This window comes from Narcine bancroftii, chromosome 5 (genome assembly GCF_036971445.1).
Source record: "Narcine bancroftii isolate sNarBan1 chromosome 5, sNarBan1.hap1, whole genome shotgun sequence".
NCBI lineage: Eukaryota > Metazoa > Chordata > Chondrichthyes > Torpediniformes > Narcinidae > Narcine > Narcine bancroftii.
This window is the reverse complement of record NC_091473.1, coordinates 113,767,462-113,785,511: the sequence shown is the minus strand read 5'-3', so window position 1 is coordinate 113,785,511 and position 18,050 is coordinate 113,767,462. Positions and strand designations below refer to the sequence as shown.

The window sequence follows — 18,050 nt, the reverse complement described above, 5'->3', positions numbered from 1 at the left end:
TGACACCAAAAGCAACTTTTTAGTGCCTTACATGGCAAGAGTTCACAATTTCACAAGCACTCATTCTACATAGACAGTACTACCCTAGAGAAAAGACTGATAAATCACCTTGTCTTTTCCCCTTGTGATTTTGTCACCCCTCAGCTTCCTATTGAGGCATTTTATCTGGTGATGGTTCAACAAAACATCTAATTTCATTTCTATTAGGATAAAAAGTGCACCTTCATGTATTGAGCAATTTTATTCTTGGCACATCAACATTTTGTTAAATCGTGGCATATCTGCATCTCATTTAATCCATCATTTGTTAAATCCCAGATTTTACTGTGATAATGCTGATTCCATAGAAAATCTAACAACCAATATACCAAGCACTGAAATCACTGCAATATCACAAACTTGGGCTTTACTCCTGCAAACTCTATACAGGTGGCACTGGAGGTAAAAACTGTACCCAAGACACTGGAGTCGTGAGGCAGCAGCTCCACGAGCTAGATCACTCTGCTGCTCTCAGTTCTATTTCCTACATTTATTCTAAACTTTATTCTGTTTCCTGTAAATTTACTTCAATGTAATTAATTTTTAAAAATTCCTGACATCATTTGAATGCCTCTAGAGATATTTCGGTCTCACTGGTTTTGATTTTGATTTGGAAATCATTCACAAGAAGTTGGGGTAACTCTTGAAAACATGTTCAGTGAAATCCATTCTTTCATGTTAAAAAGAAAATTAGAACTATCGTCAAAATATCTTTTTTTAATATATGTGCCTTATAGATCTTTTATCTTTCAGATAAAGCAGTTGGTAGCAAAGGCAGCAGAGCTGAATGTATCAGGCAAAAGGACAAAACTTGGAAAAGAACTGGTTAGTAATGCGATTACCTCATTTGATTTTTTTCCTTCTTTCATGTTTTGCACTGGTTACTTCTGGGTAATGTGGTCCAGTTTCTAGAGATAGAAGTATCACATCACCAGGTCATCTGTTGGTAGATTTTCTGAAGTTATGCTTGGTTCAACTAATGGATTTTTAAAATTGTTAGCAAGTTCAGGAACAACTGCTACTCTTCTACCATCAGACTCCTTAATAACAAACTCATTTAAGGTCTCTTACCTATGCACTTTGTTGATTTTCTTTTCTGTTTTATTCTCTCTGTATTGCACAATCATTTTGTTTACATTTGTTACAGTTCTTTAGTTGTTTACATATATATGCTGTTGTTTTTTTTTGTATTGCACTACCAATTAGTAAACTGTGCCAGATTAAGGGACTGCAGGGCTTGTAGCATTTATTTTAAAGGGGCCCTAAATTGTACCGACTGGCGTAGTGAGAAGGTAGTGTCACTGCAGCGCCCCCCTCCCTCAATAGAGTTTCTGTTGCTGACCCTGGATGTCCATTTTGGAAAGTTTGAAATAGTCTTAATTATTCTTAACAAAATGATGCTAGCTTTCTCAGATCACAATATATTTAGTGATTACCAGTGGTGTATCTAGGGAACATAGCGCCCATAGCAAGCACTGAATTTGCAACCACAACCCCCCCCCCCCCACGGTAAAACATACTTGCATATTTTGTGTTTACATTTACACTGAGATTGTGCTCCCCACCCCCCTATTAAAACTTACTTATATATTTTACTAAAACAAAACAGCTGGCTCAATGCGGGATCAAATCCTGTCTTTGTTACCCATCATTCCTCATGCAGCTGGAATTGTTGTGCGTTTCCCTGGCACTGCAGAACAGCTCCAGCTGCATGGGGCATTATGGGTAATGAAGATGGCCATTGCTCCTGCATTGAGCCTTCGCTGCAAGCTGCTGGGGTGGCCCCAAAGCTGCCTGATCAGATGCCGGAACTCTGATGGAACTCTGGTAGCACTGCACCCCTGCTGCCGCAATGGGAGTTAGATAGGGGTGGGTGGGGGGTGGGGGGGCAACAGACAGCCAGGCTAGGAGCGAGGCAGTCGGGCAAGGCAAAGACAGTGGCACCCCCTTTAAGTTATGCCAGTGTCTGATTAAGGTATTTTCAATTTCATCTTTCTACAGTGGCTATGAGATACCACACTGATAGTCTGTGTTAGTGATTTTATCTTATTTTCACCTTTAAACGGGATTATTAACACAGACTATCAGTGTGATATCTCGTAGCCGCTGCACAAAGATGAAAATAAAAATGTTTCTCATAACTCATAGTATATAAACGTGGGGGTCCTTGAAAATCTAGGTCCCGTAGCATATGCTGCTTTCACTAATGTAAGGTAAAACATCATGAGATGGGAATGTGTAAGGAGTTACCCTGTACAGGGCTGTAACAAGAAGGGGAGGTGTCCTTGTACTCCTGTTAGGTAAAACATCATGAGATGGGAATGTGCAGGGCTGTAACAAGATGTGAATGCATCCTTGTACTTACAAGATAAGAGAGACATTGATGGATTGAGAGGCAGGAAGCTAGCAGGGAAAGGATAGCAACAGTTTTAGTCATTGGACAAGTAATGATATGATGATGTTCTAAGCATGTATCCAAGGGTATAAAAAATCACCATTTTGCTGATAACGGCAGAATGCATTCTCCGACTAACATGGTTAGTCGCAAGTGTTACAATCCGGTAATAAAGAACAAAGAACCCTGATTTCGACTCAGTCTGGTGTTTGTCTCACTCATTCATGAACAAAGCAGACCTAACACTAACTATTATGTTAATCCTGCCTTGGTGATAATTCTGTCATGCCTGCAGGAAAAAATAATCTCGGGATTGTATGTGATGTCATGTATGTAAATCTGAATGAACTATTTCTCTTCTGTGGCAAACTCAAATCTAAAATGCTCTAATTTTGAATGACATTTCTCCAATTATCTTTGACAGGAATTAAGTAAATTTATGGCAAACTAGAACTTTAACTGTTAACATAGTTTCAATGTGTGAATTATGTCTGTGAAGCTTTAAAGCATTTTCTTTACAGAGCAGTTACATCTGTTCAGGTTCTATTGGAGACTCAACAAAAAGTTAATCAAGTTCAGGGAAGCAGATACTTTATTTCAACTCTTTTATTTAAAGGTATAAAAGTCAATTTTAACTTTCAAAAATGGAAGCAAAATGTACTGATGTTAGAAGATCATTGCAACCTTGATCTGATATGCCTACTTTTGGTTTTAACTGTGTTTGAAAGAGGACATTCTCCAGAAAATTTAACCTTGCAATATTTTGATTTATGTAAATAACAATGTTTAGGATTTATTATTTACTGTTCAAATGTTTGGTATATAGTTAAATTATTAGATATTTGCTGTCAGGTACAAAGGACCAATTCCCAGCAAACTGGAGAAAAGCGTGAAGAACCACAAAAGTCAAGTACTACGCAGACCATAAAAGCTGTTTGAGCCAAAAAAACAATCTCTGAACTTGACAATGCAAGTGATTTTTAAAAAAAATTGAGTATTTATTCCTTTTTGTTTTTGGATTTGAATACAATCTGCATTAATTTTTTGAGAAATACACAAACATTTACTCCCTCATCAAGTGAATGTCATAAGTGAACTTGGACTGAGTGCTAGTAGAATACCATTAACATATTTTCAAATGTATTTTTTTAATAGTTTTTTTAAATGTTTCTGAATATCTGGGACATTTCTAGCATTTGTAATTTTTGACCTGGCAAGAATCACAGTCAATGTTTCTTATTGCTAATTCATAAGCAGGATTTGTTTTCTAATTTCGCATAACAATGGCAGCAAGATCTGGCCCATAATTGTTTATGGGATGCACTTTCTTGCCAATTCCAGATATATAGCATGCAGACAATCACCAAGATATTTAGTAAAAACACAATGCTGGAAAAACTAAGCAGGTAAAATAGTGCACTCTGGAGACGGTGGCTTGAGGTACTGTGGTGGGGTCCTGTGGAAGGATTAGGAGGTGTTTGAGCTGTCATCTGGCCACAATAATTAGTACTCACTGACTGCAATACCAAATTGATTTGCTGTGTTCTTTCCATGGAATAGGCACAGGTTAATTGCTATCAAATCAAACCAAACCTAACAAATTTAGCACCAATATCATTCATGAAGACTTTTTCAATATTAGAAAAAAATGTGAATCATACCTATTCAACTGGGGATGTTGTTGAAAACCTAAAACTTACAACAATATATTCTAATATTACAACAAAAAATGTTTCAATTTCTCAACAGGCAGCATGTAATTCTGATGTGCTTCGAGAGAAGATTACAAAAAGAAGAAGAAAAAATTGAAGGTTATTCTGATAACATTTGATAAATAATTTGTCTTAACTAATAGGGTCAATATTAATTTAGATCAATTTTTATTATTGTTAACATTATTTCAAATAATACTCATTGTTATTACCCAGATCAGAAAATCTATAAAATACATTTCTGGTAAACCTGAAGTTGAAACAAAGCTTTATTGTGTGAAACCAGCTTTTTAAAGGTTTTTTTTCTGTGATAAACACAGATGAAAATTTATCCAGTTAAGATGCAAAATATAAGAACAGACTTCATGAAAATAAATAGGAGTTAACTGAGTCTAAAATGAGCTATTAGTTTAACTGTATTCTACAAAAGACAAAGGAGGAAAAACCCAACCCCAACCAACCAATTTTCCCCTGCAACCGCTGCAACCGTGTCTGCCTGTCCCGCATCGGACTTGTCAGCCACAAACGAGCCTGCAGCTCCATAAATCTTCGTCCGCGAAGCCAAACCAAAGAAGATTTCAATCCAGCAAGATCTAGAGGGATAAATGTCACCTTTTTCAAAAATGTTGTTTTATGAATAAAATTTACAGATGTTTCATAACATCAACATGACATCAATTTTCATTTGCATATATTCCATAAGCAAACACTGAAGTTTTTTATATGAGGTGCAGTCCTTCAGTTTGCAGTGACAGCAGATCGTGACCTTCATAGAATGTTGCAGTTGCAGCGCATTCCTTACCATGTAATACTTGGTCTTGGAATGTCCCAGTCTTTGCACCGACAGACCAGTTTAGTTTCAGGCAAACCTGAATAATCTTCCAGAACAGTTAATAGTTGTCTTAGTGTGTGTGCCTGGGAACAGAGAAGTGAGTCATTTTGCACAATTGTAATAGGAACACTTTGATAAAGCCCACAACGTTCTTTCCAAGACACGGGAAAGAGCTGTATTAAATAACAAGAACATGATTTTGCTACTGCTGTCTATGGAGAACATTTGTATCCAATTGTGGATACCTTCTCCCAAATCCCATTTTGGAGAATGTGTGGGTGACATTTTATCAAACTTGATCCACAGTCTTTTTTTGAATGTTAGTGACTGTTCCCAGCTAAGTGAAAGTATCAGCAATCATCCTGTTGAATATGGCAAAGGAGTGACTTGCATGAATCACTAGTTCCAGGACAAACCTGGCTATGTTGTCAATGATCTTGGACAGATCTTGTAATTTATATTAAGAAGCAAATTCACCAATTTCTGATCTTTTATTTCCCTCATTTTCCCTTGAGTGAGAATAATATTCCCTACCCTTGTGATCTCCATGACTGCTGAAGACTTGCCTAGTTGCTGCAGTGTACTTTGAACTTTGTGCAGGCTGCAGCCACAATGTGCAAGTGATGAAAGAAATCAATGCCCAGCAGCATGAGTCTGGGGCTGCTAGGCTCTTTTGCTCAGGATAGTAGTGAGTGTTGTGAGGCCTGGCAGCTGTATGCATTTAAACATAAAGGGGAATATTTCATCATACTTGAATATTGTAGGTGATGGAAAAGATTTGGAAAGCAATTTGTGCCTCAGGATATCCAGTCTTTGGTCCATTAGCAAGAGTAATACTACTGAATATCAGGGGAAATTGGTTAGAGTTCTCTAGTGCCAGTGTTATCTAACACTTTTCACCCCATATCTGAATGTTGTTTCAACCTTTCAAAATGCAGGCAGGGGATATTTGAGTATCTAAGAAGGAAATTGAACAGTGGAAAATCCCACTTGATCTTATGTTGGAAGGATGGGCATTGATTTTTTTTTTAAACTTTATTTATTCATTCAAAATAACAAATAGTACATAACATATACAACAATTAACCATAAACATGAACATTATTTTTTATAGAAAAAAAAATAAAGAACCCCCCCTTCAGCAAACTCTCCTAAGGAGAGCCATAAAGAAAGAAAAAAGAAAAAAAATTAAAGAAAAATTAAACATTCATATTTTGAAATGTAAATATTCTAAGTATAACAACCACATTAATAAAAAAAAACTATAATTATCACACAAAACATGTTTTTTTCCATTATTAAACAATATTTCATCTCATTATGCCATCTATTAATATCAATCATATTTGTATCTTTCCATGTACTAGCAATACATTTTTTTGCTACAGATAAAGCTAAATATACAAAAGCAAGATGAAATTTATCTAATCCCAAACCTTTCAGAGGTTGCAAGCTACCCAATAAAAATACTGTCGGATCTAAAGGTATTTTAATCTTATACAGGTATTCTAAAAACAATTGAATTTTCTTCCAAAAAGATTGTATATGTAAACATGACCAAACAGCATGAAAAAAAGTTCCAACAGAATTACCACATCTAAAACACAAATCTGATTCATGAAAACTATACTTTTTTTAATTTTTCAGGTGTCAAATATAATTGATGTAGAAAATTATAGTTAATCATTGCATAACGTGCATTTATTAATCTAGTTACACTATCATAACAGATATCTAACCAATTATCCTCAGAAAAAATAAAACCAATATCTGCTTCCCATTTACTTTTAGATCTATCCCAACCCTTTTTATCCATACCATCCTGTAATATTTGATACATAGATGAAATATAACCCTTCTCTGGTACCTTCATAAGAAAAGTCTCAAATTTAGTCATTTCAGGTAAAATCATATCTCTACCAAACGTACGTTTTACCAAAGATCGAATTTGATAATAAAGAAACAAAGAGTTCTTATCAATACCAAAACTGCCCCTCATCTGATTAAAAGATAAAAATTTACCCTCTTTAAAACAATCTCCTAAGTTTTCCACACCTTTAAATCTCCAATGCAATAAACTTCGATTGTGTATTGAAAAAGAAATAAGTTGATTATTATACAACGGAGTCAAAGCCGATAATTCACCCCTAGAGCCTATTATTTTATTTTTATAACTTCATTAAATGTTTTAGTATAGGCACATTATGTTGCTGTAACAAATTTATATTCCATCTAAACAAAAATTGATGTATTTCAAATTCAGAAATATTTGCCATCTCAATTTTGGCCCAACTAGGAGGCCGTTCCAAATCCATCAATGAACTAATAAATTTAAGTTGGGCTGCTTCATAATAATTTTGAAAATGTGGTAAATGTAATCCCCCTAACTCATATTTCCATGTTAATTTATTCAAAGCAACTCTAAAAAATTTACCTCTCCATAAAAACTCCCTAACCATTTTATTCAAATCTCGAAAAAAATTATTATCAAGTAAATACGGAATAGATTGAAAAAAATATTGCATACGCGGAAAAATATTCATCTTAATTGTATTTATCCTACCCAATAAATTAATAGGTAAATCTTTCCATTTAATCAAATCAGTTTTAATTTTTTTTATTAACGGTACATAATTTATATAAAGACTGATAATTAACATTCAAAATTATACCCAAATATTTAATTCGATCAATCCATTTCAAATTAATAATATTCTTATAAACTGAATAATCTCCTTCACTTACTGGTAATATTTCACTTTTTTCCCAATTAACTTTATATCCAGAAAGACATCATATTGTATTAAACACTCCTTCAAGTGCAAAAGTGACTGAGCTGGGTTTGTTAAATACACCAATACATCATCAGCAAATAAATTAATTTTATACTCCTCATCTAAAACTTTCATACCTTGTATCTGTGTATTTTGTCTTATCAGCTGTGCTAAAGGTTCGATCACTCACGCAAACAAAGCTGGTGATAAAGGACAACCTTGACGAGTTGATCGAGTCAATTTAAAAGGTTCCAAAATCAAGCCATTCGTCAATACTCTAGCTACCAGTTTACTATATAAAGCCTTAATCCAACCAATAAAGAAAGGACCAAACTTAAATTTCTTCAGAACTTTAAACAAAAAATTCCACTCAACTCTATCAAATGCTTTTTCTGCATCTAAAGATATCACCATCGGGTAATCTAAAGATTGTCGAAATCTATTAATCAAACTTATCATGCGCAGAATATTATCTGAAGCATATCTATTCTTTATAAAACCTGTTTGATCCATATGAATCAACTTGGATAAAAATTTACCCAATCTATTTGCTAATATTTTAGCTATGATTTTATAATCTACATTTAACAATGAAATTGGTCTATATGAAGATACTTTCAAAGGATCTCTATCTTTTTTAGAATTACTGTAATTAAAGCACTAAAACAAGACTCAGGTAATTCATAATGTTCTCCAACTTGACGTAATACATCCCCAAACACTGTAGAGAAATCATCATAAAAAATTTTATAAAATTCAACCGAAAATCCATCATCACCAGGCGATTTACCATTCGGCATTTCCATCATATCCATTTTAATTTCCGAATCAGTAAATGGATCTTCCAACTCCTATATATCTGCATCTTCTAATATCGGTAAATTCAACTGTGATTTAAAAAAAAAAGATAAAATCCAGTTTCTTGTTTTTCTTCAGATGTATATAACTTTTTATAAAATGAACAAAATTCTTCATTAATCTCACAAGGTTTATAAGTGATAAGAGAATTCTGTCTAACAGCATTAATAGTCCTCGAAACCTGTTCTTTCTTTAATTGCCATACCAATACCTTATGTGCTTTCTCTAAGGATGGGCATTGATGAAGTGAAGGATGTGATTAAGATAGAGAGGGTACAGAAAAGTCTAATAAGAATGTTGCCTCAACTGGAGGGTTTGATTGGGTGATACTGTTTTCACTAGAGCAAAGTGTCAAGGGATAACCGTAAAGATGTTTAAAAAATTATGAGGGCCATTGCTAGAGTAGAGGAGTCTAAATTTAGAAGGTCAGATGATCTGCATTTTGGGAATAGTGATAACAATTCTTTGAGTTTTAAGATGGTTATTGATAAGGCTTGGCCTTATGGAAAAGTACTAAATTGGGGAAAGGGCAAATTGTGACATCATTAGATTGTTGCAAGGGGGAGTTAATTGGGAGCAGCTGTTATCAGGCTAGTCCACAACTGATGAATGAGATTTATTTATGGACCAGCTGATCAAGATTCAGGACTGAGCATGTACAAATGAGGAGGAAGACTAGGATGGCAAAGTATGAGAAGTTTGGTCAATAAGAGAGATTGTGAATTTAGTCAGATATGAAAAGAAAATTTAATATTTGGGAAGCCAGTTGGACAGGGCCTTGAAAAATATAAAGATTGGAGGAAATAATTCAAGCAGGGGATGAGAAAAGCCAAAATGGGTGCCATTAAGTTGTTCTTGGTGAATAGGATTAAAGACATTTTCTACTACATTAAAAACAAGAGGATATCAAGGGACCATTCAAAGGAGAAAATTAATGCTTGAGGAAGAGAGTAAGGTACTCAATGTGTACTTTACGTTGGTATTCACCAAGGACAAAGACAAAATGAGAGCAGTGTGATGAATGCCAATGTGTAAGGACATTCTGAGATTCTAAAGGAAATGGTGTTGATGTAGCAGCCCACTCTACAGGCCAACACAAGAAACAGTCGTCGAACATGGCAATTGAGCAAGCAGCACATGGGATGAGAGACCCACTCCCATAGGCCACAGTAATAGCGGTTGAATTGACCAAATTCCAGGGGGTCCAATCCAGGCTTGCGGATCCAAGACAGCCAATTCCACTCAAGCCACGCCCTGGTGGTGATACAGTCAATTGCCTATAAAAGGGAGAGCTGCATCTCAAGTCAGTGTCAACAACACTCCCTTCGTGTGAGAGTGTTCTTTCTATAATTTCGAACTATAACCGTAGCGACCAGCTACAGTGGTAACCCCAATTGGTCCAAACGGCACTTTGGATCTGACGATGGAAGATCAACCTACAATCAACAGATATCATTGAAGCTGCTGGGCTTCTGGACATCACAACCACGGGTGTGGTTCCAGCAGGCCAAGGGGCAGTTTGCTATTCACAGGATCTCTGCTGACGACCCGCGCTACTACCACGTAGTCAGCGCCCTCGATCAAGGCACCGCAGCCAACATCATCGACTTTCTCCAGCAGTCCCTGGAGCAAGGGAAGTATGTGGCCATCAAGAAGTTATTAACCTGCACTTTTGGGCTCTTGAAGCGTGAGCACGTGGCCCGAATGCTGCACATGGACAATTGGGGGACAGGGCCCTTTCCGCCCTGATGAGCAACTCTCAATGATGGCCAGATCTCTTGCCCTCTGTTCCAGCAGATTTTTCTGGAGCAGCTGCCTGAATAGATCCAGCTGCTCATTGCAAAAGAAGACTTTGATGACACCAGGAAGGTGGCTGCCCGAGCGGCGAAGAGGGATACCTGCACTACACTCAAACAGGTGACGGCATCTCATCAGCAATGCCCAGCCAAGAAGCCCACTGACCGACCGACCACCCGAGCAATGAACCCCACCAGTGAGCAGTACTGTTTCTATCATTAACAGTGGGCTTCCGAGGCCCATTGATGCTGCTCCCACTGTGTGTTCTGGGGCTGTTGTTAATGTCTGTGATGACTGGCCAATTGCATAGTCCTCCACATCCAAGACTCTGTTGGGCTGATGTTTCTTGGTGGACACTGGGGCACAGTACAGCGTCTTTCCCCTGTCCAACCTTGAGGCTCGCAGCAGCAAGGTGAGCTGAGAGCTTCAAGCAGCAAATAGCTCCAACATTCAGACATTTACAATTCCTCTTTGCTTTGGGGACAGACAATTCACTTGTAAGTTTACAGTGGCGGCCATACATCAATTGTCATTGGGTGCGGATTTCCTAAGGGCCAACTCGTTACCTGTGAACATTAAGGGGTGTCGGCTGACACATGTCTGAACTTTTCAAACCCTCTCGCTCAAGGGCACTGAACTTACTAACCCCCACCTGAACTCAGTGAGTACTGCCAACAATGAATTTGCTTGAGTCTTAGTGGAATTTCCCTCCATCACTACTCCCCATTTCAACTCGGCGGAACCAAAACATGGGGTGAGATTCCAAATCATTACAGAGGGCCCTTCCCTCCAAGTGAGGGCGACTTGTCCCATGAAAATCTCAACCAGTCTAGAAAAGAGTTTTGAAGGAGGGGGAACTCGGCATTGTGCGACGCTCCCCCATCGAAATGATACCAAAGGCGTCAGGAGGTTGGAGGCCATGCAGAGACTACCGCCGCTGTAATGTGGCCACCACGCCTGACAGGTATCCTGTGCCCCACATCCAGGACTTGATCATCAGGTCCCTGTCCACCCCAAGGACATCCCCAAAACTACCATCTTTGGATTGTTTGATTTTCTCTGCATGCCATTTGGGCTGAAAAATGCAGCTCAGACTTTCCAGAGGTTGGTGGGTACAGTGTGTTGGGATTTGCAGTTCCCCTTCATCTACCTTGATGATATTTTAATAGCCAACCACATCCGTACCACTGCTCACTTAAGACTATTGTTCTCCAGGCTGAGTTTAGCTTAACCATCAATCTGGCCAAGTGCCATTTTGGTTGAGAGACTATTGATTTCCTGGGTAATCGCATTGACCAACATGGGGCCAGGCCATTGCTGGTGAAAATGGATGCCATTCATTCCTTCCCCAGATCATCGAATGTGAAAGGCTTGCAAGAGTTCGCAGGTATGGTCAATATTTATCTTTGCTTTATACCTGCAGCGGCCTGCATAATAAGCTCTTTATTCCCCCTCATGGCAGGGCCCAGGAAAGATATTCAATGGACAGGAGACTCAAGATGCCCTAGCCAATGCCACCTTCCTTGTGCACCCAAGGAAAGCCGTCCTGACTGCTTTCATGGTAGATGCCTCCAGCATAGCGGTCAGAGGTGCCACTGGTTAGCGGACAGTGGCAGCCACTGGCCTTTTTCAGTAAACATCTCAGGCCACCAGGGCTCAAGCACAGTGCCTTTAATAGGGACCTGTTAGCATTATACCTGGCAATTTGGCATTTCTGTTACTTCCTGGAGAGCAGGAAGTTCAAAATTTACAATGACCACAAGCCACTCACCTTTGCTTTCAGCAAGGTTTCAGTCCCATGGTCAGCCAGGCAACAGTGGCACCTGTCCTATGTATCTGAATTTTCGACAGACATTGAAAATATTGCTGGCAAGTCCAATGTGGTACCTGATGCTCTATCTCGTCCGGCTATTCTATTGGTGCATGACCCTGCCCCAGGTATCGACTATGTGGTCCTGGCTGAAGCACAGCATGTGGACCCTGATGTACTGGCGTACTGTACAGCACTCACCGTCCTCCAATTAGAGGACATCCAGATTGCCCCAGGCAACTACGCTGCTCTGCAATACCTCAACTGGCAAACAGCACCCCGCCATTCTGGCTGCATGGAGGAGGAAAGTTTTATTTTTAGTCCACAATTTGGCTCACCACGCTATCAGGACAACAGTTAAAATGGTGACCAATAGGAAGGTCTGGCACAGCCTCTGTAAAGAGGTCACTCAGTGGGCCAGAGCATGTACTCAGTGCCAAGCATCCAAGGTCCAGACCCACATTATGGCCGCTCCACAGCCCTTCAAACCAGCATGATGTTGGTTCAGCCACATGTACATTGACATTGTGGGGGCTCTACCTATATCCAGAGGTGCACATTATCTGTTGACTATGGTTGACTGGCTGACCAGATGGCCGGAGGCAGAGCTGCTGCCTGAAATCTCTAGAGGCATGTGCACAGGCATTACTGAACACCTGGGTGGCACATTTTGGGGTCTCTGAACACATCATCTGACAGAGGTGCCCAATTCACTTCTAGCCTGTGAACCGCCTTAGTAATGCCTTGGGGACCAACTCCACCACACCACAGCATACCACCCCCAGCCAACGGGTTGGTGGAGAGGTTCCACAGGCACCTGAAGACAGCCCTGATGGCCTGACTCACTGGACCAATGTTACGGGCTCAGAGGACCCCAAAACCCAGCAGCAATAAAAATTCATTGAGATTATTGGTTACATAAACAAAAGTCATTATTAATTTTCTTTAAACATAAAAACAGGATCAAATTTTAACATTACTATTAACTTAACCCCCTTCTAATTCTAAGTGCATGTATATGTAATGTGTATAAATTCAAAAAAGTTCTTTGATTCACAGTTCAATGTCACTTCTCACTCCTCTAAGTTCATTGGTATCAGGCAATTCTTATGCTGTACACAGAATTTAACATATATGAATTTTCACCAAGCTCTGGTGGAAATGGTTAAATGGTTATGGCTCAGAAAGATTCTTATCGGGATTCAGAGAGATATTCGTTATTCATTGGACACAAACAAACTGATTTACTTCCATCAGTACTTCAGAGTCTTGCTGAAAAAACTTGCCCCTTGAGGGTTTTCCAAACAAATGCCTCTTATTCCAGGTCACCACAGAGTTCCTTTAGTTTCCCTTATTTCAGGTGAAACACTCTAACCAGCCATTTCCTCTTGTTCGGACCACAAGGGTTTTCAACAGACTGAACTCAGAACTTGCAACTCATCTTCAAAATGAGGTTTAAACAAGCTACCAGCTTCTTGTGCTGCAGCCTCCAGAAGCCACTGCAGAAAACTCTCTCTCCAGTCACATGTTCTCTCTCTCTCTCTTGGCTTGTAAAAACCAGAACCTCTCTTAAAACAGCAAACTGCCACTAAACAGATTGCTAGCTCCAAAATCAATTCCTGAAAGATTTTATCAGTTCCCTGAGATGGGGTCTTTTTTTCACCTCCTTGTGAAAAACCTTCAGCAAAGCAGTTTCCATTGTCTTTACAAAGGGACTGAGCCTCGGAGTGTCTGGTTTGAGCAGTGCTCTTGCATTTTAAATGAGATCTGTCTTGTGAAGTGTTTGTTTTCAACACTAAAACCCCTACAATCTATCTCTTCCAAAGACATAGCTATACATAATATAAAATATATAATCCGTCACACCAAACTGGCATCCGTACTGCCCCACAGGAGGATCTCAAGGCATCCTCTGCAGAGTTGGTCTATGGCACACCCCTGGTCATCCAGGGGAATTCATAGCTGCTTCAGAGGATATGGGGGAGCTCCCAGTGGTCACTTTGTCTCCCTAGGCATACTGGCCCCAGTTCAGCCTGGAGCCCACGGTCAAGCCAGCACCTTTGTTCCGAAGAAATTTGCAGACTGTCACTACATATTTGTCCAATGCAGGGCTCACCAGCCACCTCTCCAGCGGCCTTATGAAGGGCCATACCATGTCGTCAGATGCAACGGCACCACCTGCATGTTGGACATTGGCAGGGATGAGACCCTCTTGATCAACTGGCCCACTTGGACTTTAACCAGCCGGTCACTCCCCCGACACCACAGCGCAGGAGTCAGCCTCCAAAAGACAGCATTCACTCTCCAGTTCTGCGGGTGGACCCAAGGGCTAACACAGGAAACAGTTGTCAAACATGGCGATCGAGCAAGCTGCACGCAGGCTGAGAGACCCGCTCTCATAGGCAGCAGTAATAGCGGTAAAATTGACTAATCACCATCAACTGATCGCAGGGGGTCTAATCCGGCCTGCAGATCTGAGACAGCTAATCAGCAGCTAGATCCGCTCAAGCCACTCCCCGATAGTGATGCAGCTGGCTACTTATAAAAGGCAGAGCTGCATCTCAATAAAGTCAGTGTCGACTACACTCCCTTGGTGTGAGTGTCTTCTTTTTATAACCACGCCATACCCTGAACTATAATCTTAGCAACCCACTACACTGGGTCTTATGAAGAACAATGATAAGTCCCCAAGGCCTGACAGGATACATCCCAGATTATTTAAAGTGATGAAAAGAGCTGAGACCTTGAATATCTTTGTATCCTCACAAGCAACAGGTATGGTACCAGAATACTGGGGAGGAGCCAGTTTCTTCCTTTGTTCAAGAGGAAAATAAGGGTGATCAAGGATTATAGGCTAGTAAACTTTACATTACCAGTAGCAATGGTATTGGAGAGAATATTTAGGGATAAATTTAATGCACATTTGGAAAGTTGTAGTCAAATTAGGGACAACATGGTTTTGTGTGGGGTATGGAATTCATTCTGAACTGCTAGTTTGGATTCAGGGTGGTACATCAGCCAGAATCAGATGAACCTAAGATATGGGCTTCAGCCTTACCAGAAATGGAGTGAAAGACATTATTCATGCCTGGCAGCACCTGCTTCATGGATCCAACATGACCTTCCGTTGGTCGTGATCAAAGCTGCTGTGTTTTTCCACCTCTATCTGTACAATTGAGTCCAGATTTTTCTATTGAAATTTGAAAATAACCATCTGGTTTGCTGCTCAGCAGGCAGCAAGTTGGATGGTTAGTTTTTCAAATTATTTTAACTAGATTATGAGATTTTATGACAACTTTAACTCCTCCTCGCTGCTGTGTCCCAGCCGTTGCTGGGTGCCAACTTCCTCACTGATGGTGGACTTAAAAGGGTGCCAGTTGGTAAACACCACAATGTTCCACTTTCTGCCACCCTGCATCTAGACGCATTGGAGTACTTGAACAATGAAGTTCCCAACTCCTTGTGTAGTTTCCAGATATTGTCACTCCCCAGTCCTCCACTGCCACACCCAAACATGACATCACACACATCCTCACCCAAGGACCTCCTCTACAGGCCCGAGCCCGATGCCTGCTGCCTGACAAGTTATGGCTTGTAAAACAAAAGTTCCACAAAATGGAGGAACTGGAAATCATATGCAGGTCTGATAGACTGTGGGCTTCCCTGCTACATATGATGCCACGGGAGCTTGGAGTCTTTGGGGGGGATTACAGGCATCTCAACGATGCTACCACTGCAGACCACTACCCTGTGCCCATATACAGGATTTTACAGCTAATCCTCACGGGACCAGGATATTTTCTAAAATTGACTTGGTGTGTGGGTACCGCCAAATACCTGTAAACCCGGAGGATGTGCCCAAGACCGCTATCATAACACCATTCAGCCTCTTCAAATTTTTGAGAATGCTTTCAGGCTCAAAAATGCTGCACAAACATTCCAGCAACTAATGGATGCAGTGGGGCTGGGCGTCGACTTCGTTTTCGTATACTCGGATAATATACTCGTCACCAGAGAGCACCTGCATCATCTGTGTTTACTCTACTGCTGCCTTCAAGAGTTCAAACTAACTGATAAGAGTGCCATTTTAGTCCAGACCAAAGTTAGGTCTAGTGTGATATTGTCTACAATCTGGATTGGAATTAGAGAGCTGTAGATATAAAGTTCAAGTGTGGTCCATGAATATCTTTCATATTTTAAAGTGATTTGAGAGTTCTCTAGAATTAATCGATCCTTGCCCATATCAAAAATTATGCAAAATGAAGTGTCATGGATTCTTCATTACTTTTTTAAAATGATTTACACAAAAGTAATTTTTAAAAAAATTCTATACCTCCTACAATAAAGTTGGGCATGGCTTAACTGTTCAGCTCATTTTTGGACTTGCAAATCTGTTTTCTATTTTCATAAAATAACTGGTATGGAAATTATTTTGCTTAATAAAGACATGCATTTTCCAGGAAATAATTAAAATTACTTTATTTTTCTAATTCTAGGTACACCTCTTACACTTCCTCTCACTCCTGTTTCCACCAGGCTCTTTAAATAGCACAATCTTGAACTTGTCATGAATAATGCCAATGGAAATGTACTATTATTGTTAATGAAAAAGGATCTAAAGCAATATTCTTCGTTTTGTTGTGATACATGAGATGTGACAGGGTTTAAAAATGGATAGATTTTTATAATGCAAAATCCATAAAAATGCATTTCGTCAAGTCATAACCTACATTGCTTATTACAATTTAAATTCTTCGAGATAAAGAATGACAAATTGTAATAGATAAAATTGAAAAGATTGAAATCAAATTTAATTCAAATATTACAGTCCATGGAATAGATAGAATTGTATTCTGGGAATAGAGATTAATTTTCAGCAATGTACATGGTTGCAATTACGTTATTTTTGTTTAGTTCTCATGTTTATCTCATGTCTATATATAAATGTGTCACATTTATTTGATTCATTGCATTTAATAGACATGCAGGGTATTGAAACAGTTTGATGAAACTGCTCTAACATCTTGAAAGTTTGAAATTTGGAATTCCATCCAAATTTATTCAGTAATCCAGAAAAGAAAATAAACAAAATACCAAAAGTGACTTGGCATGTTTGCAATAAATCTAATTATTCCATTCTATTTATTTTTATTCTATTAATTTATTGCTACCAGACTCTCATTTCAGTTTTCTCCTAATGTTAACTTGGCAGTGATTGGTTTCAGAATTTCTAGCAAATTGCACTTTTTGCTTCAATTCATTTATTTATTGTTAGTGTAGATGAAAATCAAATTCATAACCGAAAGATTGTTTGGAAAAATTTTGCTGCCTTTTGTAATTAGTCTGACCAGAAATTTGGGTGGAGCTAAAACATTTATTCCTCGTTATTAATTTCTATTTAGTATTTGCATACCATTCACTTTTGCATAGCTCAGGTGTTTTGGGGGAAGGGGTAAGGATTGTGTCAGATAGTTTCCCAGATTGAGATTAAATATTGGAAAGTGTTTTGGAGGGACCTGAAATAAAATTGCTTCTTTCACCCCCCCCCACCACTATGAAAAAGTGATGAAAAAGAGCAATGTATTAAAAATTATGTTCAATATAAAATAATTGTTTTACATGGAGAGGTAGGATGGCCCAACCTGTCCATGTCGACCAACTTGTCTATCTGAGCTAATTTCATTTGCCTACATTTGGTCCATAGTCACCCTATACCCATCCAAAGACCTATCTAAATGTCTTTTGAACATTGAAATTGTACCTGCCCCTACCATTTCCTCTGACAGTTTATTCCACTAATCTGATATGAAAAATACCAAACATTGTAGAGTAC

The 18,050-nt window shown here is 39.0% G+C and overlaps 1 protein-coding gene across 5 annotated transcripts in view; it reads left to right on the top strand.

Moving 5' to 3' along the window:
• The window catches only part of LOC138763886 (HORMA domain-containing protein 1-like), a 74,614-nt gene extending 57,294 nt beyond the window's left edge, over positions 1-17,320 (top strand). For 4 of the 5 annotated variants that reach the window (XM_069938815.1, XM_069938816.1, XM_069938814.1 and 1 more), the window contains exons 11-12: positions 793-864; positions 3,287-3,388. In XM_069938815.1, the coding sequence (XP_069794916.1) occupies positions 793-864; positions 3,287-3,373 (159 nt within the window). In that variant the 3' untranslated portion in view covers positions 3,374-3,388. Of the gene's footprint in view, positions 1-792; positions 865-3,286; positions 3,389-4,183; positions 4,246-16,713 lie in introns of those variants that run through there. The other variant, XM_069938818.1, reaches the window with a different exon arrangement.
• Positions 17,321-18,050: the final 730 nt, after the last annotated feature.